Below are 25,232 nucleotides of genomic sequence, written 5' to 3'. Positions count from 1 at the left end.
TGTATCTCATAAAAGATTTATTTTCTGATATTTTTTCACAAAAACAAACTCAGTATTGGATAACTTATTAAACAAGTTTTTGTAAAGAAAAAGCTTGAAATATAAATTACAAAACAATCAGTAGAAAATGGCAAAAATCAAACAACAACTTAAATCCTGGTAATAAACAAATAAATATTTAGAAATTGCTTATATTTAGTGTTATTTTTAGTTGGAGTCAATTTGCCCTTGAATTTACATATATAACTATTTATTTAATACTAAAATACTTTCATTACATTTTAATGAATTGAAGCTAAAACAAACAAAAAATAAGATTTTTTTTAAAGCAAATAATTTTATATTCTTCCAAAGAAAACTTTTTATGGAAATTAAAATTTAAAAAAAAAATATTCACAAAGTTATAACTGAAAATTGTTTGGCAATAACTACAAAATTCTAAGAGAATTTTTTTTAATTGCATCAGAATAATATTTTATATTAGAAAAAAGGAAGTTGATACTTGAGAGGCAAAAGAATTTCCAGATTTAAAAGGAGCACCTCATTTTAATTACCTTAATAACAAATTAATATCGAAGGATATATGTTTAAAAAAATTTTTACAACCCTCTCAGTGTTAGTCCTGGATATTTTTGAAGTTAAATTGCAAGCTATTCCATGAAGAAAAAAAAATATTTTTTTTTCTTTACATTTAAAGATAAAGTAGTGTGTAGAAAGGAACATTTCAGTACTAATTTGCCCAGGGGCTCAATGCTTAGAGAGACGAAATTTTAAAGAAATGTTAAATAATGAATGTTTTCATATGAATTCATTCAAATGAAACGTCAAAATGACCATTTCTAATATTCTAGAGCTTAACATGCAGTTGTTCATTTATTTTTATTTTAGACATATAATATTTATGAAAGACATAATTCTAAAAAAGTCATATAAATTTTTAAAATTTATCCCTTTTATAACAATAGTTTATTTTTTCCAAAAAAAAAAGAAGGAAAAAAAAGAAAATACAACAAGTACTCAAGTCTCCATTGAGGATGCAACACTACTTAAAAAATGTTTTTTGGTATCTTCTAAATACTGCTTACCATCAGATTATGTAAACGATGAATTAAAAAAAATAAAGAAATTAAAAAAAATGATGAATTAAAAAATATATATTTTACATCAAAAAATGAAAATGTCCAATAATATCCAATATAAAAATATATCATTAAATTTAAAAATAATTTTTTATAACAACGAGTAACAAAAAAAGGTTAATGCTTTTTATGTCAGATTAAATAAGAAATTACTCATTTTCTTTTCCCCCTTGTATATAATAAATCATTTTTAATATTAAAAATTGTGCTATTGAATTCCTTATAGGCGATAAATTTCAACACTAAGATGCAATTAATTTAATACTTTAAAACTGATTTTGGTAAGATAAATAAATAAATTTATTTGGTTATGGTAATTTAACAAGTTCACTTTTTGTTCATGAAAAAAATCACTTTGAACAGGTACACAAAACAGAGTAAGTGAGCAGAAACATATTTAGTATTCTTTAAAAAAAAAAAGTAAGCAATACACAGATAAAATGCAAACACATAAAATCACACTTACGAAACTAAAATTGATTAGTATAAAGAGATATAAAAATATTAATAGCTATCATTTAAGTACTATGTTATTAAAACAGTAAATAATCTCTGGATAGATCATGCTATAAACTGAAAATGAGAAACTTTACAGTTCTTTGAGTTGGCTAACACAATAGTCATGGGAGGTTTTAAGTATCTTCTTCTCACTTAAACGTAACAATATCGCAATATGTTGATGCATAGATTCAAATGTATCTTGTTTTAAAAATTCTTCATCTTCCTATTGTAAAACAAGAATATCAAATCACAAAAACAAGAATAACAAGTAAAAAAATGCTTAGTACAGTACAGAACCCATTATCCGGAAATCAGAAAACCGGAAAAAAATTCGATAAATTTTCCCGCCATTTTCAAAAAAATTTATTTTTTTTTCCTCATAAGATTTTAGGATTTTTTTTTTCCTATTTTGAAAGATGTTTACCTTACCATCATTTTGGAAATAATCATTAGTGTATTACTTCATCGTTTCTTCTTCTTTTTCAGATTATTTCCAAAGTATTATTTTTTTTAGTCGAGTTTAACAATAAAAAAAAACGGCTTTTTGTAGCGATTCAGAAAACCGGAAAAATCAGTTATCCGGAATAGCGATGGTCCCGATCGTTCAGGATAATCGGTTCCCTATTGTATTTGAAACCAAATGCTGAAATATTTAAAATAATTTTTTAATTAGGATTATATTATGTTCTTATATAATCTTTCATGTTCCTAAATTTGTGTGTAAAAGTAAAATTTTGGCATTTTAAACTTTTTTTGTCGATATTTCATTAATTTAAACACTTTTTTAAAAAAATTAGCAGTCAGTGTGCAGTGCTGATCACACTGCCATAATTATACAACCAGAGCTCTAACCTCCATGATTCTCCCCTTCTGTTTCCCAACAGGCTGTAGCGGAAATGCTTTACTTTTTTTATAACATAACCATAAGATATATAGTAAATTACTTTTAATCAATAATATTTCTCGGCATACCAAACCAGTTTTTTTCTTTCATGTTGTTAGACAGATGAAATCATGCATGATATGAAAAGATTTTTTCACATTAGCCCAGTTTTCGAAACACTTTAGTTGTTACAGTAGTGATAATTATAAATGTTCACACATTAATAAAGTTGAAATCAATCGTTGAGTCAACTAAATGCATAATATGTCCCCTACAAAGGTTCCGAAGTTGGTTCATGTTAAAGCAGATGGGGCTGATTACTTAAAATTGAAATAATAACACGGTTCCCACTTAATTTCAGAAAAAAATTCCCTGTTTTTCCCAGCTTTGTCAGGAAAATTTCAATGAAAATCCACATGAAAAAATTACCTGACTTTTCCAGGTATATAAGGTAAATTTCAAAGAAAATCCATATATTTTTTTTTTATCTATACCATGAAATTTTTCTTCAAGAATTTTTTTTATTTATAATAAATACCATATATTCCGGCGTATAACGCGCACTTTTAATACAAAAAATAACATTGGAATTTACGGGTGCACGGTATAGGCCGAATACAAAAAATTATAGATTAAAAAATTTAAATATGATATTCTGATCCGTCTAGATTATTTAAAATGCTGCATTTTTTTAATGATTTTCTAACCATCTGAGGCTTATTTCCATCCCATGCTTTTAATATCCATTCGCACACTGTTTCCAAATTTGCATGACGCATATGTTCGTAAAGGTTTTCTCGGCCTGAAACTCCCAAGTGTTCCACTGGCTTTAAATGGTTTGTTTAAGCAGACGTCCCATGGTTGAACTAATGGTGTCAATCCGCCTGGAATAACTGCCATATCGGTGTTACATTCTTTCAACAATTTGTTTGTATTATCTGTAAGGTGGGACCTAAACATGTCCCACACTAAAAGGCTTTATGGTTTTGTTACGCAACCAGGACGAATTTGCCAGACATTTTTTACTCACAATTTAACACCATTTTTGGTCCATCAAGCCTTTTTTATAGACATGAACAAAATACCTTTTGGAAAATTAGATTTAAGAAAAGTTTTTCTCTTAAATATAACCATTGGTTTTAGTTTCGTTCCATCCGCTAAGCAAGAAAGGGCTACGGTGAAATGAGATTTCTCATGTCCTGTTGTTGTTACGTTGACAGATTTTACTCCCTTTAAATCAATTGTTTTATTACCGATCATGTCAAATATTACTGGGGTCTCATCCATATTTCTTATTTGCAAAAGTAAATATTCCTTTTTTTCCGCAGTTCTATAATATATTTTTGAAAACTTAAAAATTTGCTATCCAAGTCTTTTGGCAGTTTTTGTGACACTTTGGTTTTTTTACGTAGAACAAAATTCTTTCGAGCCATAAATCAGCTACACCAACTCACAATAGCCTTGAAATTTTCACTCTCGTGTGGATTAATCTTTGCCCATTTTAGAGCAAACAAGCGAACACAGTTTCTTGCTACAATCAATCCATTTTGCCAATTTTCCAAAACCCAGTTTTCTACATTGTCCTCTAACATCGGCCATTTTGTTAGTCCTGTATGCAATGCACACTTATCCTTAGGCATATCCATTATTTTATTTTCATTTTTCGTCCATTCACGCACCGAGCTTTCGCCAATACCAAAATGCCTCGCCGCAGCCCGATTTCCATTTTCTTTTGCAAATTTAATTACTTTGCATTTAAATCCAGTGCTGTGTTTGCTCCGTTTGATAGGAGCCATGTCTACTATTAAAAACTACACTGAATTCTTAGAGCTTACAATGTTTACTTTTCAAAGGCAGGGCATCAAATGGTGCGATTGGCAGAAGAGGACTTACGTCATGTCCCCTGATTTGTGGTATGATTTTGAGACATACACAATAGACAGCATTCCAGATACCCCCCCCTACTTCTAGAATGTGGGGAACAACATTCTTGCACAGACCTGCACTGCTGAAAACAACAATCTCTTTTCTCAGAATCACATTATTACTCTTTCAACTCCATCCTCACATAAATGTCAAATTCAGTTCTTTTATTTTTGCAAAAGATAGGGAAAAAACTTTTTATTTACGATCTTGAAAGACGAGATATTGCACATGTACAATCCAAATTTTTGTGCGCGTTATACGAAGAGTATAACTTAAAATTAAAAAAAAGTTATTAGAAATTACGGGTGCGCGTTACGCCCCGGAATATACGGTGTTAGACTTTGCGAGCAAAAGCATATAATAGAATGAGAATGGAGAAAAGGAAAAGTTTCACTAGAAGGAGGAATTTTATAAAATAATTGTAATAGATGTTAGAATTACTTAATTCAAAATTCAAACACTTATTACTGTTATTGAAAATTCTAAGAATAGCTATTTTCCAGGTATGATAAAGCAATTTTCCAGGATTTTTTTGTTGTAAAAAATTGCAACTTTCACTGACTATTCTCTGCTTTTTAGGGTTAAAATAAAATTCCTTTACAATTCCAGGATTTTCCTACTCTCCCTGATCTGTGGGAACCTTGAATAATTTGATTTCATATTAAACAAACTTAATTAAGCAGTACAGTAGAGCGCCGGTTATCCGAACTGCTCGGGACCGAACATGGTTTGGATAATGAAAAGTTCGGATAATTGGAAAACTGTTTAAAATCTAGTGTACATGAGTATTATTTGTGCACTAACTTCCCTTTGCACCTTTTGTAGGCTTAGGACTGGTAGTACTATCTAAAATAGCTTTGGCATGTTTAAAAGTTTTTTTTCCTTCAATTTTTGAATAGTTTTAATTAACTTTTTTTCATTTTGAATTATTTTTATCATATTTCAGTTTCTTATAATTCTTTTTGTCAATTACTGATTTTACCACATTTTTCATTATTTTCCATTGCAAAAGAAAATTCCAGCAAAGATTTCGTTTCAAAGAAGATGCGTTTTTTTTTAGCAGCCATATGTCCCTTATTCTTTAAAATAAATCAACTGAACTGGATCAACATCATTTTGACGTCCTAGCCAATTCATTGCAGGCTTCTATATAAGAAGGTCCACTATCTTGAACTTGATCACTTACTTCTTCCTCTTCGTCTGTGGAGTTCCGATTTTCATTCAAAATTTCAGCAACAATTTCATCATTTTCATCCGAAAGATCCACTGGTTCAGAAACTTCAGTTTTTCTGTTAAGAATTTTATTCCAAGATTTATTATTAACCATAAGTGACAACTACCCATTCCCCAATTATAAAACTTCAGCACTTATCTATTCATAAACTCCTTCTGCATTCCAACCATTGTAGACTATCAAAATGAAGCTCGCATTCTTGGAATATAATTTTTAGTTGTAAAGGGGTAGGTAGGTTTAACTGTACCACCATACATGTATGTATGGCTGCTATAAGAAAACTGCTAAAAAGGTTGTAAATTAAATATGGTCTTCGGATGTAGAGGATATTATTTATTCTTCTTAATTTAGAAAAATTGTCAAGAGGTTAAAAAGTATTCTAAACTTTAAAAAAAAAAAAAAAAAAAACTAATTCAGAGGTAGTTCGGATAATTGGACGTTCGGATAATAAGGGTTCGGACAATTGGCGCTCTACTGTATTTAAATTTTACTGAGTACCCACACGTATATTTAGCACTTAGCCCTTTAGTACAAAACAAATTAATAAATTTTTTTTTGAATGACAATGCTTAAAAAATTTAAGATGTAAAAAAAATTTAAAAATATTACATGTGTAGCAAAATGAAGAAAAGTACAATGCAAATACATTAATTAAAAAACTAATTTTAAAAATTTATTACAAACCTCCAATGTAGTTTTGTAAGATCTTAGTAAAAGGAATAACCTATCCCTCAAGAATGAGTAAGCTCTATTTTTGAGATCAGAATTTTCAGATAAAAGGGCATCAATTTGCTCTTTATCACCATTAAGAATTTTCTCCAGCTCCTCTATAACACAAAGCAAAATAGTATCATTTGACACAGTAAAAACAAGGAAATTAAATAAATGTACTTTATATAAAAAAAAGTTTAAATCTGATAGCTACATAGCTGTCAATGTGTCTAATTTCTCTAGAAGATTTCATTTTTAGATTAAAATTGTAGAAAAATTTATGCTTTGATATGTTATTCCTAATTTAATAAATTGAATATCACATTATTTTAAACCATAATATATTTAAAAATGCAACAAAAATAAATTGATGTGGTTTTTATAGGTTGATAATATTTAAATAAGATATTTTTCAGAATTTTCAATGTAATTGTAATTTTACTAGAGCTAGAAAAAATTCAGTAAGAAAAGAAATTCTGGGTAGCTATATAATTATGAAAAAATACCAAAAGAAACTACATAATTTTTTTTTAATCCTATATGTTTTTTACTTATACCATCAATTTTATTTCCCTTAATCAAAGGAAATGACCTAACCTAGCCTAAAAATGACAGAACATTATTTTTGAAAAGGAGAAATCAGATGAGTTCATTAGAGTTGCAATTACTTTATAAAATTACTTTATTAAATCATTAAAGTTGCAATTGCTTTAATTTTTTTTCATTTAAATTATAAATGGAATAAAATTGTTTCTTAATGGAAATTTTGTCCATTAGTGTGACAAAGGATAACATCATCTTTAAGAATTATTATTAAAACAAAATACAAATATTTATAAATTTCTCACCTGATTTCATGACATTAATTTTTACAAATGATAGAAGCTCTTCCAAAATTTCTCTTACAGGATAGAGAAAATAAGGCCCATTTCTGAATAGAGGAAGAAAAAAAAACACTCATAAATTTAACTTTCAGGACAAAAATCAATCAAATTATCTTAATAGAAAATAAGTGAAAATGAATTTTAATTTCTCTTGTCACAATTGCAATTAGCAGGGTGATCACCAATCCTATTACCCAGATTTATTATTTTCAACTATTTTCTAAAATACACAAATACTCTTCTATTCATACGAATATGGCACCAACATTTTATTAAAAATATTTGCATTGTGAAATCCTTTGAATTTAAAAATTAGCTAATTTTAATAGTGAATTGAAATGTTAAACAATATTTATTACAACTGTATGCTAAAAGGTGATGAATTGATGTATTTATTTTACCAGCATTTTATGCTTTTATTATATCTGTGAATTTATTTTACACCAAGTTCTTAGAAATCAGCATTCTTAACAAAATTTGAAATTAAAAGAACAGATTTTCATTTTTTAAGCTCACAACATTTTCTTGATTTCTGGACTAGACGATTAGGCTGCATCAAAAGAGAAACTATGTAATGAATTAATATTCTCATTACATATTTTAATAGTCACTTTCCATATATCTTTCTTAAATGACAATGATCTTAAACAAATAAATGACTACATGGGGCTAGTGTGCATAAGTAGTAGCCAGCTAGTGTAGACATGCCACTAAATTTTTTTTATTTTTTACAAAACAGAACAGAAGAACCTTGATCAATCACTTAAAATATCAACTAGTGATTTGAAAATGTATGAAAAGTGATTAAGTTAGATTTGATGAGTTGGACTTGAAAATAATTGAATTTATAATTAGTTTAAAAATTTGAATTGAAAAAAAATCATGTACTTTATATAAAAAATTTTAAGATGTAAAAGAAGATTGAATGGTACATATTTACCCATTTAAAACATCTGGAAATTTTGTTTTGAAATTTTTTTTTCTCATCGCAAACAATAAATTTTTGACATTAATAACAGACTGTTTTTTTTTTTTAAAGTAAGTTCATATGAATATAGAAAGCTCCTTAGTGTTTGAAAGCTTCAAGATCTTCCGCAAATGTTTTACTGGTTTCGGTCAAGTTCACTTTTTTTATTGGTATCACAACACTTCTTCAGCTTCTGTAACCATTTCTTGAACCTACAAACCACAAGTTTAAATGCTTTCATCAATTTCATGCCTGACCAAGACATTTAAAGCTTTTTTTCTAAACTGTAGAAAATCCTCATTTTCTTTTTAATCATTAGCATCAGGAGTAACTTTTTTTTTTCTTTTAAAATGTTTTAATTTCAATGCTTTTGGAAAAAATCAGTAGAATTTCTGATTGACAGAGGTGGAAGTCTGCTAGTTTCGAAAACAATCTAAACGTGTATTATTATTATTATAGTTAAAAGAGTTGCATTTGGGGCCGGGATAGCCTGGTCGGTAGGGCGCTGGGCCCATGCCCGAGAGTTAATGGGTTCGAACCTCGCTGGCCAAAGACTCCCCTTGTAGTTGGTGACTGATGCACGATAAAATTCTGTCAAGTCGCAAAGTCCTCCATGTTCTTATAACAAATCAAAACCTCTGGGGGTACTGGATTGGAGATCGATTGTTTTCTGAATCAGGTCAAAATTACGATTAGTGGATGAATGAATGGGTCCGCCTTATAAACAGGTGTGATGTATGATGTGGCGGAAGTCCAATTATTGGCCATAGATGGCGCCACTGAAAAACAAGAATCGCACACTCTGCATTAAATTTGCTCGGTTTCACCCAGCAGGCTTGCCCATGTGGCAAGTGGCATTAGAATCAACCAACCCAACCAACTGCATTTGTCATGGGACAGTTGAAAAAAGATTATACATACGGAAAAACGGAAGATGCAAGAACTATAGATCAAGGTTTGACTGTACTTTAGTGTTTTGAAGTGGGGTTGAGAGAAGTTTGCATACAAAATTAATACATAAAAATAGTACAAATAATTTTCTTTTCAAAATAATACATAGTATTAGTAATAAATGCATTAAATTGTCAAACCTTGCTTTAAATTCGTTACCAGTATTACATTTTCCTAAGATAACACCCTATCTTATACAAAAAATAAATAAATAATAAATAAAAAATAACACATCTAAATTAGCTTATGCATCATTCAAAGTGAATAGAAACGTTCAAATTTTATTAAAAAATTACCAAATACGTTCAAAATAACAGTTAGCTTTTTTTTGTTGCAAATATATAAAAAATTTCCACACTACATCCCCTCTCTCTTATGAACAAGATTATACTTGATGAATGTTATGAGTTTTGTCAAAAATATTACCTTTCTAAAAAAGCTTTTAATCCTATATGACAGTTTGAGGAAGAGGAATTTATGTAAAATAAATCATAGCAAAAATATAATTTGAATTTGCATACTTAGCTATGAATTCTCCCCCTTCCCTTTGTGCAAATGTCATTCTTAGATACAGTACATTAACTTATGAAAACAGTTTATTTATCCATAAAATGCTGAGTTTTCTAGAGTGGATTAACTTTTCGCAAAAGTTATACAGTAAGTTAAAATTTTTTATACATATTTGAATAATACAATAAATATTATTTAATATGATAACTACATGATAATAAAAATACATAATAAAAAAATAATTTAACGTTAAGTAAAAAATGATAAGATCAGTGTACATAGAGTGTTATCAGAACTGCTTATGACTTTAATGCTAATAAAAACTTACACTGAAAGATTTAATTTATCACAGACACTGCATTTTAAAGAATGAAGAGGATCGTTTTTGCTTATTCCTGAAACAGATAAAAAAGTCTTTTAATATAATTACAATAATAAAAATGTAATAATTAGTATGCAGGACAAAGTACCTAGCTTGATTTCAATAGCATCATTTTCATTTTCAGTATAAACAAATCCATTGTGCACAAAAAATTCCCCATTAGTTCTAGGACCATAAAACATAAACACCTAAATAAAAAGAAAGAATGAATAAAATCGATGTTGAAAAATATAAGTTTGTTGAATAAAAAATTCATAGATACTATATGAACTAATTTATTAATAATATAATTTTAAAATATAATTTGCATAATTAATAATATCATAATTTATAGAAGAAAATTCACTATACAAAAGTTTGAACATCACATGCAGTTACACTTTTAATTTCAGATATTGAGATTTAAGAAGTAAACATATTTAATATGAGAGTTTTTCAAACACATATCAGTTGTGAACAACAGGCTAGTCAGCTGATATGTGTTTTTCAAACACATATCAGTTGTGAACAACAGGCTAGTTGTGAACAACAGGCAGACAACAGAACTGTCAACAGGCTAGGGGTAAAGTCATAAAAGTGTCATGATTACAATGAGTTAAAATATTTTAAACTTTAGCTATAATGCCTATTAGCTATATTATGTTTCTTCTCAGAAAATATGTAAGTAAAAGAGTAAAATGGATAGTTAGACTCATTCTTTATTAAATTATGAACCTGATCTTTGTGTTTCGATATTTTGAATAAAAAACACCATTAATCAACCAGATATGTCACCCTTTTCACATCACCATTTTTTTTAAAATTCAGTCTTGAAAATTAGCTAGCAATGTTGTCCTGATATTTTACACAGTACAGAATCCATTATCCGGAATTCAGAAAACCGGAAAACCAAAAAACCGGAACAAAATTCCATGAATTTTCCCGCCATTCAAAAAAAAAATTTTTTTTTTTTCCTTATAAGATATTAGGATTTTTCTTTCTTTTTTGAAAGATTTTTACCTTACCATCATTTTGGAAATAATCATTAGTGTATTACTTCATCGTTTTTTCTTCTTTTTAAGATTATTTCCAAATTTTTTTTTTTTAAAGTCCGGAATAGCGATGGTCCCGATCATTCCGGATAATCAGCTCCCTACTGTACTTCATTTAATGCTTTGCCTCTATTCTCTGCAGCTATGCTATATTTATGAGTGTGTGAAATAGAAAAACAGATAACTTTAACAATTGAATTAAAAAATTAGCTTGAATGGAAGGAAGAGCTGTTACTTTAATTAGTAATATCACAAAAAATATGGACTTGGTTCAAGGAAGGAGAGTAAAAATATAAATATTATCGACCAATTTAAAGCTCTCAATACATTACTGTTGCTTAACTGGGCTCCCACTGGCACAGGAAACAAAATTATTCATCACTAAGCTACCCTTAAGCTACCCAAAATTATTATCAATTCATTAAGCTACCCTTTTAAAAATATATTTTAAGATTAAACAAAGATCTATTAAGAAGCTAAATCAAAAGAAAAAAAAGTGATTTCTTGATATTGTATGAAGGGTGACATTTGGTTATAATTACATAATAAATAATTATATAATAATACTCTCATTCTCCTGAGTTCACTATATGAATCAAGAGGTCAATTTTTAATATTCAAATGGCTTAATAAACACATTTAGCACTATTAATATCTTGCTTACCAACATTTAAAATTCTTTATTAATTAACTGGTGCTCAAAAATTTAGAAAGTTTAAGTACCCAGAAAATTGTTAAATAATTTAGAAAAAATGATTATTGAGTTACCTGATCACCTTTAGAAAAAGCCTTGAATGAATATGACACAAGAGAATCCTTCTCCAAATTGAAATCAGTAGAAAGCTAAAAAAAGATAAAACAAAATGGCTATAGTCAAAGCCCAGTTATTAATTTAAGTATTAATTTAAGTATTAATTAATAATAATTTAATTCAATATGAATCAACTTGATTGCATTTAAGTCATCAATATAATGAATTTATGTAGTCTATAACTAACTAAACTGTAGATAATAAACAAATATATAGAGCAAGAGCTACAATACACTAAAAATAACTGATGAGTGTAATATTGATTAACACAATAACTTTTGACCTTTAACAACAGTTTAAGGTGAAACCTGATAGCTTTAAAAAAAAAAAAAATTTTTTTTTTAACCTTGTAATTAAGTGAAGAAAGCAGGAAAATGAGTTATAGAACAACAGCTGAGAGTTATTAAATAGTTTATCTATTGTATAAAAACATTAAGAGATTCAAAAGAAAATTAGTTTGCGAGTCCTCACTTTTCCATTAGCATGATTACACATGTCAAAAAGGGGAATCAAAGATATAGACATATGACCATCTTCAGTTGTAGGTATTATATTCTGTCTAGTCATAACACTTGAAACAGCCCACCTGAAAAAAAGTAGATAGATTCATAGATAATTATATATTATTTATATAAACTATGATGTAGTATTTTAATTTAAATATCTCTTTTCATTCAAAAATCTAACTTGTTTAATAGATATAATTTTTAATTTTGTTAGACTCAATAAATTAGAAGAAAATAATTTTTTAAATTTGGTTTATCACATTCAACACACATCATTGAAACACTTTATGTAAAATAATAAAATAAAACTGAAATTACTCAAACTTGCATAGTATTTATTTCCATTTGTAGAGATAACTTTGAGAGAAATTAGGAAGGGAAATAATTGGATCTGAATGTTAGATCCTAGAGAGGGAAAGCTATCAGTAAATCCTTATTGCATCTAAAAAGTAATGTAAATTTTTAGAACTTTTAAAAACGTTTTTACTGTAATTTATTCATTGACTTAAATCAGACTTAGTTTATAATTACTAATACAGATAATTAGAACTGTAATTGCTATTTCCACTTTAATTTTCTGAGATTTACGTGAAACTGTTTATGAAAAATTATATAAAAAAGGAAAAATTTAAATGCATAATAAAATCAGAAAAATACATTATTTTATTACAAGTATTTGTACTAAAATAATGTATTTTTATGATTTTATTCAATGTATGTAATTTTAAGTAATGTGTGTGATGCATGGCACATATGACTACGACAGGAGATGTAGAAAAATACGATTTCATTTTGTTGATTCGAACATCCAAAGAAATAGTAGAAAGCAGTGGACTTGGCACAAACTCATTGATAGTCACAATGCACAATGTCACAGCATAGGTAAACGTTTTGTGCACAATATGACGAAACAGTTAGCAGGCACAATCAGTAACACTTGTTGAAACTAAGAGCTAACTAAGAGAATGGCAGAGTGAAAGCACACAGGCAACAGCATCTGCCAAATGTGGAACAGAAAATCACCGTTGCTTAACAGGGAAAGGACGAAAGAAAAGAGTAAAGAAGTAAGCGAGCTGTACTTTCCAGTGATCTAATTTTCATAACACTGATGCTAGCAGTTAAATGCTTAATATTAACTATTTAAATCACTAAGAAGATAAACATGCATAAATTACTTATTTAAAAAATTATGTTAGAGAAAGATATATGTTAATTCCTTATCTATGACATACATTGCAACCACTCTGTCCCCCCCCCCGATAAATCATCGTGCAACTATTGCAAGAGGTTTAAACAAAGATTGGAACCTTTTAACTATTTTCTTTTTCTTACTTTTCCATCAAGATTTTTCAGCATAAATTTTTTTCTTAGATAACACTATTATTAAAGAGGAAATGTGTTTTGTAGTACAATAAGAAAAGCATAAAAGAAAGCAGAAATCTTTGACTGTTACTGAGTCTTCCATTACGAAATAAATAGCCAAAAATATTAATTCAGCAGAGCAAAATACATTTAATTTTGTATTAAAGACTATCTTATAGAAGAAAGGCTGTGAGATATTTGTTTTAAAAACACATTGATTCGTGAGAACGATAAACTTAACATACAGCAAAATTATAAAAATAAATGAATAAAGATAAATATGTGGTCAAAAGAAAAGAAACACTCAAACAAATTTATTTTAAGTTTAAATTTGAAAACAGTTTCTTAATCCCTTAACAATTGGTTAATTTTCAAGAAAACGGTCATAAAAGTGCCTATTTTGCCAAATACATGTATTTGATTAGTGGCATGACATCTAGTTTAAAACAAACTAGCTATCTACAATTACCTAAAATATCCTGGTACTACCATCTGGTGTTTAAAATGAGAAATAAAATGTTTTCCGGGCAAAAGAAATGAATTAAGTTTTATTCTTATTGGCGCGTCACAACTGAACACTCCAGCTCGGAAATTTCACGGGAGTGAGAAATATAGGGCGACACCTCACCCCGTCATTTTTTCAGGAGCGAGCAAAATTTGTATTAAACATATTTATAACCTTTTTTGGAATGATTTAGATTTCATATACATTTTATACATAAATTTTTAATAAATTACAAATTATTTAAACTAACCTATATAACTCATAAGTAAAGTAAGGTCCAATGTTCAAAGAATCTGCCAATGTATCTTTCTAAAACAGATGTCAATAACATAAATCAAGATTTACAATCAAATAATACATTAAACTATTTTGCTTGATTTAAAAAATACAAAAGTGTTTCAAAGAAATTCCTTTAAGTATAATTCAATAGATATACAGACATGAAGTTAAAAGTATCTTACTTGAAAAAGAAGGAAAAAGTAACAATACTGCCTCACAATACTGCGGAATATTTGAAATACTTCCTCTACAATGGTAAAAAAAAATCCAAATGAACACATTAAAAGGTATAACTTTATAAATAACTTAAAAATTGAAATAAAGTTCCATATAAAAATAATGAAAACCATTTAAATAATTAATGATAATAGAAAAAAGATACCTAAATTTATATTACTGTGGCTTTAATTTATTTAATATCTTGTGTATAAGGGTTCATTTTTATTTTTTTAAAATCCACTAATCTTCAAATGATAATAAAAAGACATAAATACATTCTGGTTTGATTTAATGCATATTTAGAAAGCATATTGTAGGGGAGTTTTTAAATCTGGACAAAGCTTGAAATGCATACTTTCAAAATATGGATAAATCTCATAATGTGGGTTATCAAAAATGAACTCAGCTTTAAATGAGTGTTTACAAAAATGGATCTAGCTGAAAATGCGTTTTTAAAAAAAGGGATACATATATTTTTATATATTATACTAGCAGTCCCCGGTGATAAGTTGATCCACCTATTTAAATAAGTAGAATTTCAAATACTTTGAGATTTAAAATTGTACAGTTGAAAATCACAACGAAATATACATATAAACCTATATTGCACAACTGAGAAGGTGGTTCTAATTCCCTCCCCCCTCCTTTCATATTTGCACTATCAGATATTGGGTGTTTTGGGACATTTTCAGTTTTGGAAAAAGTAGATATTGTGGTAAATTTGTAATTAAAAAATAAGATTTGTTGTTCTGCACAACATATGCTAACATTTTGAACTAAACATGATTATTTAATGATGCTTTTGAAGAATACCAAAAGAAATCAACAGCATAGACTGTTAATTAATCTGCGCACTTATTGATAATTGTTGATAACAGTAGTTTTTAGTTAAAACACTTTTTTTTGTGAGTTCTTTTTATAAATAACAAAAAATGTTATAAAAAATTATAAGTTTGTTCTTATTTAACATCACAGCCTGTTACAAGCTCAGGTTGTCTTAGTCAGTTTCCTCCATTGGTATACATCAGCCACAGCGGTTCTCCATTTAATTTAGAATTCCTTCTATGCTATCAAGTTATCTAATATTAGATTTTTCCCTTCATATTTCGGAATGCAACTTTTAAAAGTGGGTTTCCATCACTATAAACAGGAATATGTCTAAGTCTTAATTACAAAATTTTCCATTGCTCTTACTGTATTATGTAATCTGAAATTGATATATAGTTCAATATTTAAATACATTTTTTTAAACTGCAAAATATCTCTTAGTATTTGTTTAAATATTATGTACTTATTCTCTCCAGTAGAGTTCATAGTTCAGAAATCACTTTCAAACAGATTTACAGGACTCAACAGTGTATCATCTTGCTTTTTTTTTTTAATTTTATGGTTAAGATTCTAGATTAAAAATGATATCTTAATCTTTTATTAGCCACACTTAATTTATTGTTATATTTAATTTTAATATCATTACCTTATGTAAGAACTGAGATAAGATATTTGAACTTATCAACAAATGTGAAATTTCCCAAAATAAAATTAGTTAATTTAGACATTCAAAATTTACTACCTAATACTGGAGATCCTTGAAGCTCTTTCAGCTCTTCAAAAGTAAAATAATGTATTGTATTGTATCTTGAAGGTAAAATAGCTAGGATTCAGTTAAAGATTTATTAGAAATGCAAAAACAGAAATATAACAAATATGAATATTACATTACATAAATTTGAGCCATCAGAAAAATTATTCTTTTTGAAGAAAATTTTTCATTGAATAAATTAATGACTCCAAAAGGCTCCAAATGCCTTTTGTAGATTAAACAAAAGTTCAATGCCATTAATTCAAAAAGTTAAAATATGATTTGAGTACAAACAGATCAAGGAATTTTCAGATTCCCTAAAAAAATATTATATCTTATTAATATCTTAAATAAATATATCTTATTAATTATCAGTAATTAATCTAGATTGAATCTAATTCATGGCAGAGATTGGTAACAAAATTATCTATGATATACATACTAACATACTTCTTTAATAGTATAATGAAAATATATGAATATATCTATTTTTAATTTCTCGAAAAAAACAAACATTATAACATACATAGAGAAATAATGATTTTTATCTGTTAGAAAAGCATAAAAGGGGGGATTTTTTTCAAAAGGATAATGTAAAATCTGGGATAAATTCACATTTTCAGTACAGGCAGTTATCACTGATAAGCATAAAATGACATTTATGAAACATACTACACAAAACCGGGGTTCCACTGTATAAATATACTTATATGCACACACATATATAATAACATTTATATTTAAAAAAATATTTAGTTAGCAAATGATAGTCAAAAATTTAATCCGTGTAAACGTATTAGAATTTTCAAGCAGCTTATTATGCTTTCATAATGCATTCAGAAGTTTGACTTAATCTTATAATACACCAATACAAAGGCTTAGAAATTTTTTTTTAATTTCCAAAAATGGAAAGACTTAATCATATTGTGTTCCATTAAACTAATATCATTTACAAAATGTATTAGTTTAATTGAACATTGAGTGATAGTTACAAAAGAAAGACATTGGGAAAAAAAAAGATACAAATATATGGCATCCAGAATGACTTTGGATTTAGTGATTCCATGAGCAAGTGCATTGAAACTTGTACGTTTGGCATATTTTTTAAAATCGGATCAGAAGATATTAAAGGTCCTGGAATAAAAAAAGAAGGTATTTTAGGGTTCAAGAAATTTTTTTTAGCATAAATAGTATTATAGATCTAAGAAAGTACTTTTTTATACATGGGTTAGACAAGGGATTTATTAAGCAGAAAGATTTATTATTTTAAAGCCAATAGTAATGATTATTATAAACAATGTAGTTTTTGATGAATCTAAACTGAAATTTTGTTGCACAGTGTGTTTTAACTAGATATTTTTTTATACTTAAATTATTTGGTATAAAATAAGATAAAAAATACATAGTTTTATAACAAAGTTTTTGATGAATCTAAACTGTACTTTTGTTGCACTGTGTATTTTAAATATATATTTTTCTCAATATTTAAATTATTTGATACAAAAAGAAATTATTTAAAATTAGTAAAAGTAACATACTCTTATAGTAATGGCAATTTGATTATATTCTGCAATTTTTACATCAATTCATTTCAGAAAACAGATAGAAAATGCATTGAATTATTCGTTAAATTCCAGAAAGAAAATAACATTTATAACATCATGAAAAGCTAATTTTTCTAAAGTGAAGTACTTGTCACAAAACTAAACTAAAAAGTAAAGATATACATAGCTTAAGGATGTAGCCAAAAAGTTACAGTTAATGTCCATGAGTTAAATGTTCAAATTTTGGATAATTCTTTCTTCACATGAGTACACATTCATAATTTAATGTAGATAATATTTAGTTATTTTCACAAGAAAGAACTTTTTTTAATTTATAAAAAGCAAAACTGAAAGGCACATTATCAATGGATTAAAAAAAATACAAAAAACTATTTTATGATCAGAATTAAAAACCTTTAATTAATACAGATTTGAGTTAATAGATAGGCACAATAAAAAGTTACATGCAGTTATAAAAAAATTAAGAAAAACTTTTATTGAATGTTCAACAATGTGGAGTACAATATCAAGTTGAAAGCTTGTTTTTAAACATCAATTATTGTAAATACTACTAAAATAAGAAGAATAGCAGAGATACTGTTGAACTAACTGTTAACCACATATATTGTTTCAGTTTACTAAGAAAATAGCTGCTGAGTAGATAAAAAACTCATCATACAAAAACTCATCTGAAAATAATATGAGTTTTTACAACTAATACAAAGTGCATGCATTATAAGGACCAGAAAGCAATATAGTTTAGGTGCATTCAATATTTTTTAACAAGATTTTATTTTAAATCAATAATGCATTCACCCTCATTAGCAACAACCTTTTAATGCCGAATCGGAAAAAAATTTCGGTTTTTAAGGCTAACGAATATTTTTAATGCGCCAAAAAGACATTACTTTCCAGCCCTTCTAATATTTGTAAAAAAAAATTTATCTTGAATAAAAATATTTATATTTAAATTGAGAACTTTACCTCAATCTCTACAATATAGCTCTCTTTCTGGGACAACATAAATTGTTTGTATGATGGTTTTTCAATAGTATAGTATAAAACAAAAAGTATAACAACAAATTTACCAAGTTTGGAACTTTGAGCAGAGGTTTCAGACATCATTATTTTTCTAGGTATCAATAAAAATTGTTCGTCTTCCTGTAATACATTATAAAAAAACACGCAATTAAATAAATTTAATACTTTTCCAAAAAGTTTGATGATAGGCAAAAATTATATATATTGTTTAGTCTTATTAATTTTACCACACACATATACATATATATTTATACAAATACACTGAGTTTGCCAATACACATCTAGGGATGTATTTCATGCTTTGTATTTGAGTTCAACTCCTCAAAATTGTAATATTTTGATTTAATACTTTTGTGTGTTTTTGTTAATAAAGTAAAGGGTTTGAGACCTTCCAGGCCTAGGGCCCTCGATGGATCGCGGGGTGGCAGCGGTCTTCCTGCTGTCGACCCAACTTTGGCTCCGTCTGCAGAGGGTTTGGCACTGCTTCTCTTCAGGTTTTGGACCAGTCGGGCATCCTTTGCTCTCGATCGAGACTATGGTGCCCCAAATTCTTGCGTGACTCGGGGCCTTGCACGGTGTTCGCATATTACTTGGTCCTCGTGCTGAGCTGGATTTCAAGTCAACGACGAGACATCTCACATTTGCCTGGGTTGCTGTAATTAAATTCCTTCAACTCCTCAAAAATTTTACTCATAGTGTGAAAAAAAATTGTGAAACAGGTTTTGCCACTCAAGATAGAATAAAATATAAAATAAATTTTTTAGTAGTGATTGAGAATTTGGATTTCCCTTCCACTATATTTCAGGAAAGAAACCATTTTCCTGTCAACAATAAAAGCGTAGATTGTAACATAAATTTTGAAGATGCTGTAAAATTGTGTAAAGAAAAAAAATAATAAATTTTATAAATAAGCTTCTTTAAATATTCTATCAAAAAATCGAAAGTGTTTACAAAATTAATTTGGTAGTTGTAATGCGATTTGTGGTCTAAAATGGAGGTAGCTCAGAAATGGAATTTTAGTTTTTAAGTTCACTCCTCTATTTTAAATTTAATCCTTCAAAAATTAACAGAGGAGTGAAATTACTCTCTGATTACTTTTTCTTAGGGGGGGGGGAGTTGAGTATGCATATGTATCATATATATATGTGTGTGTGCGTGTGTTTCAGTATTTAAAAATGGATATGAGCTGCCCATATAGTTCAAAGAATTGATAATCATTTGACTTACAGTATTTTGAACCAGTATCCTGCTGATATTTAACTACAACCAGAAACAATGCGGTCCAACGAAATTAGAAAAACACCAAATATGAATTAGAAGGCAAATGCAGCAGATTAAAGAAGCTTAAAAAGATCTTGACCTTCCTCTAGCAGTTGATTTGCGACGGTTGAAGAGTAAAATATAGACATTTCCCACACAAAAATTTAAATCAAACAAAGTGAAAAAGTAAGTTAATTTTAAATTCTTTGTTGAGTAAAATAAGATGTTCATCAGTAAATAAGATGTTTATTGAGTAAACTAAGAAGATAAGAAGTAAAATAAGACAAGAAGAATAATACGTTTGAGGATAAAAAATAAAAAAAATGCAATGAAGTATCTCTCATGGGAGCATCTATAAAACGAGCAGAAAATAACAATTTTAATCACCAAAAAATAATCACACAAATTAGATCACTAAATAATGCAAGAAAATAACAGGTTTGATAAAGGAAACTTAAAATCAATCAGTACTTTTTACAATATGCAAATATACGTTAGTGACAGTCAAAATCTAAGTATTTTTCTTTAAAGCTTATGTTTTCTGGCAAGCTTTTTCCTCCTGATATCTTGTAATGTTTTTAAATAAAAATTATAAAGTTTAAAAAACATTCTGATGTATATTGCATAACATATGCTAACATTCAAGAATAAATAAATAACATTGCTAGAGATGAATTCAAAAAACAATAATTTTAAAAGAGTACATACAAAAGACTAAGTTTTCTTACAAGTTAGTAACCAGTTGAATTGATCTACTTATTTAAAAATTTAAAATAAATGTAAAGGAAAAAAAATCAGAAAAATATAACTACTGACAAAAATTTGTACAACAAAAGTGATATGTAGCGAATGTTATAACAGAATTGCATAATAACTACAAATGAAAAAATCACCCACTTAATATTATAAGTAAATGATGAAATCCTCAGCTGTGTGCTAGTGGATGATTTGTTACACTTATTTCACACAAAAGCTTTAAAACTACAATTTTTAAACTATAGTTTAAAAGATTTTGTAGAGTTTTCCTTACTTAAAGAACTTTTCAAACACTTATCTTTAACCAAAAGTATTGATTTTATTTCTTGACAAAGATTTTATTTTAAAATTGTCAATAAATGACAATGCTCATAGTAGATTTACAGCTCTTAATTGTCTCATCCTCATTTTGAATTTAACTCAGAAAGCACAGCATTTCAAATCATATAGCAGGAAAGCCTTTTTTTTTTAATTTTTAATTTTGAGTGAAATTAACAACACAAATGAGGAAAAAGATAAATCCTCACAATTAGCCTCACTGTTTCTGCTGTCAGTACAATTCCCGCAGACAATTACCCAATTTTTATTACAGACAATATTTTTAGGAAACTTTGTGGGAATGTTTTTATAAAAACGAATATACCTCCACTAATATAAGTCATTTCAAATATATATGATTAATATTGAGTACATCATAAACAAATTTTAAAAGAAATCAACATATTAAAATATTTCTACAAGTTTAGATTTTATTTCCAAAACCTTTTCTTTCAGCATGTTTCTTTACAAATACATTTTTTTTCATACAGTACAAAACAATTTAATGCATTTGAATCACAATTATATTTACCTTATTCCATAACAACAGAGATAAAATTTTTTAAATGCTTAACATGTTTACCCATTATTTATAAATTATCACTACTATTAAATATTCAGCCTTAGCTCTTGGAAAATTTGATTCTACATCAAATTAAAAGATCTCAAGTAAAAATGTGTTAAATGTAAATTAAAACATCTTCAGTTTGTTACGTTTGATAAGGGAATCAGATAAACAAGTCATTTAGATAATGTGCATGAACATAATGCTACAGAGCTATCAATAGAAATTTAGAAAAATGTGTAACTAAATCGCAACAAATTAAAGAACAATAACAAATTAAAGAACAGATTCATAAAAACTAAACAAACGTCAAACGATCTTGTAGCAGATTAATATTCAAACATCAATAGAAATATTCTAACTTGAAATGATAACACAAAAAGGTAAAGTCAAGAGTTGGGGAGAAAAACTAGAACATGCTATTTAAATCTTCTAACAAGTTTTGTTAGTGGATACATACTTTGACTGTCTGGGAAGATACATTAAAAAACTTACTTTGATATCTTTATCAGCAAAAACACCAAATTCTCCATCATTAATTTCTTTTATAAAAACAGAAGAAAATATAGCCTCATTGTCTTTGCACCATTCATAAAATGCGTTCCAATTTTCGTTACGATCCCACTGTGGTGGGTTATAACCTACAATGAAACATTGTATCATATTATTACAGGCACACCTGAAATAAATGTCTGAAACATATCTAACAATGAAAAATAAGCAAATTAAGATCATTTTAAGACAAATTTCTATCTTTCTATGGATCAAATATTTGTTTTTCAAGGAAGAATAACAATTAAAAAAATTAATAGCAATAAGACTTAAAAATTAAAATATATTTAACTAAGGCTGCTTCTTGACGGATATGTCGTAATACAAAATAATGCTTTTTTTACGAATAATATGTTATTTCTATAAAAGTTTGCAACTGTTTATCATAACTGTTAGGTCAAGTTTAGCCTATGTAAAGCCAGCACTGTCTACACTTATTTTGAAAATGGCGTAAAACATCAAAATGAAGAAAAGCCACAGTTTTGAGAAAAATTAAAAGCGTTTGTGGTCTACTTTTTCAACACTAAAAAAATTACTCCAATGCTGCAGTACTTGGGCACATAAAAATTTACAAAAACTGAGAATAAGGTGATTATTTTTATAATTTCCATCTAGGTGGGAAAATGGTGTCAAATTGGCGATTTTTAAAAAGTTTGAGAACATTTAAAATATTTAAGTAATTTTTCTGTTCTAAAACTCAGATAATTCTTAACAGCAAGATTATATATATAATTTAAAATAATCACATTTCTTCAAGTGTAAGGCACTTAAACTATGGCTTTTTTAAAATTTTCCTTGGACACATATGCTTTGAAAAATAGCGTTAATCAAATTTTTTAACCAATTATTTAAATCAGCTACTGTTTTTCAATAAGTTTCATCCAAACAGATTTTAATCATGAATTAAAAATATTTAAAATGATAATTTAAACTAATATATTAAGGGTTTCTTTAAAAATGATAATTAAAACACATAACTTAATAATCAGGAACATTTTAAGAAAACATATACCTAAAATTTGTTTAACTCCTTTTTAATAATATAAATTTCTACAATATTTCGAGTTCCCAGAACTGTTAAAGTTTAAGCACTTGAGCATCAGAAATTTAAATATTTTTTTAAAAGCTACTACTTATATAGACTATTAAATTTAAAAATATATATATATATGTATATAAAATAAAAGAAACCCTAATCTTAAGTATTGATAGGAAAAAATATATAGATAATACAAGTAAAAATAATGTCACTTATAAAAGCTATAAGGAAAGACTAGATGGAAAAAGAAAGGTTGTACATTTTAGAAAAAGATGGCTAGATGAGGTAAAAGGAGATCTGAAAAACATGAAAAACAAAAATCGAAAGATAAAGGCCAAGGATAGGAAAAAGTGGAGTTGTGTGGTAAAGGAGGCCAAGATCCTTCATGGACTGAAGAGCCGAGAAGTAACTATAAAAATATTTTGAAATAATATAACTCCTATTTACTGACAATGCATTTCTTGATAAACAATAAAACAAGTGGTTAACAACAAATGCTAATATTCATAAAATTTTTCCAATTTACATCATGCATATAAAAAAGTCATTTTAAATTATTTTGAGTAAGAAAACAATAAAACAGATTATAATAAAATACATATTTATAACACTTACTTGCTTCAATATCTTGCACACTTTTTAAAAGTTCAAAAATGTTTTTCATCTCATCCCATTCTGCTTGTCTATTTAATACTTTAGTACTAGTACATACTAGAAATAAAATCAAAGGTCTTAATAAATAGTTTATATAATAATATAATTATAGGAATATTATTTTAAGCTTATCACAATGTCATTTCATTACAGTACCTGTTCACAAAAACTTAATAGAATAGTTATTTAACTTAGAACGAATAACAGAAAAATATACAGCTACTTGCTCAGGGAAGTTTTCTTAAATTTCCCAAACGTCAATGCATTTCAAAATTTGAGCATTATTTTGGAACTTACAAAGTAACTAAGAACTTCATTCTCTTTGCATTTTAAGAAACAATATATTACAAACACTTGAAAATAAATAATAACAACAATTTATATAAAAAAGGATGTATTGACTTTAAGGTTCCAAAAATGCTTCGAACAAAGCATTGATAGAATATTATATACTATAAAAAAAGAAGGATAATAATGGCATCAAATATTATGACAACATCAATTTATTTTACTCCTTAACTTTAGTTATGAAACCGGCATATTATACGTAATTTAGTAAGATACACATAATTGATACAAAAATAAAATAAAAATTATTAATAACTACGCACACCAATTCATAACTTACTATTCATTAATTTCTGGATTAAAGGGGTTAACTGGTCTTTAACCTGCCTAGGAATTTTCTTTTTGTCGGAAAACATTTTAATGCAGTCTGTATAGAATACTGAAAGTAAAAATAATAATAAATTAAAGTTATTCAAAAGAGAGATAATGAAGGCATCATAAATATTAAAAAAAGAAAAAGCAAATTAGATAGTGAAATTCATAATGACTATGGTTTATACGGACGATGAACTTGTCTTGTAATATTATCCTTTCTCAAGTTTCAAACCAAAAAAAAGAAAACAAAACCACGTGATTGTACTGATTTTTTTTAGATTTTAAAAGGGCAAATGAAATTTAAAACTGATTACATACTTGATGAACCGTGATATAATTCTTTAAAGTTGAAAGATTTACTTTAAGAATATCATTTAATCCCAAAAAAGTTTTATGTTTATTTACTTTAAGCACTTTTCCGGTTGCTTATTTTTGTTGAGCTCATGACTCGTTAAATATC

General features: G+C 27.4%; 1 protein-coding gene across 4 annotated transcripts; it reads right to left on the bottom strand.

Annotated features, from left to right (window-relative positions):
* Window positions 1-25,195, bottom strand: Setd3 (SET domain containing 3). 4 transcript variants are annotated; one of them, XM_087164146.1, is made up of 16 exons: window positions 25,091-25,195; window positions 24,738-24,836; window positions 24,071-24,166; window positions 22,360-22,505; window positions 19,013-19,085; window positions 17,404-17,514; window positions 16,372-16,452; window positions 14,765-14,829; window positions 14,554-14,612; window positions 12,402-12,516; window positions 11,888-11,962; window positions 10,177-10,276; window positions 10,035-10,101; window positions 7,243-7,325; window positions 6,368-6,510; window positions 1-1,863 (listed from the first exon to the last, which is right to left on the bottom strand). In XM_087164146.1, exons 2-16 carry the CDS (start codon window positions 24,811-24,813, stop codon window positions 1,729-1,731), a joined length of 1,425 nt encoding a protein of 474 aa, XP_087020272.1. In that variant the 5' UTR covers window positions 24,814-24,836; window positions 25,091-25,195; the 3' UTR covers window positions 1-1,728. The 4 variants fall into 4 exon arrangements, with proteins under 4 accessions (XP_087020272.1, XP_087020273.1, XP_087020274.1 ...); XM_087164147.1 differs by lacking the exon at window positions 25,091-25,195 and adding an exon at window positions 24,946-25,067; XM_087164148.1 differs by lacking the exon at window positions 25,091-25,195 and adding an exon at window positions 24,962-25,059.
* Window positions 25,196-25,232: the final 37 nt, after the last annotated feature.

Source organism: Parasteatoda tepidariorum, chromosome 5 (genome assembly GCF_982258835.1).
Source record: "Parasteatoda tepidariorum strain Cologne lab strain chromosome 5, Ptep-v5.0, whole genome shotgun sequence".
NCBI lineage: Eukaryota > Metazoa > Arthropoda > Arachnida > Araneae > Theridiidae > Parasteatoda > Parasteatoda tepidariorum.
This window is presented reverse-complemented; position numbering and strand designations above follow the sequence as displayed.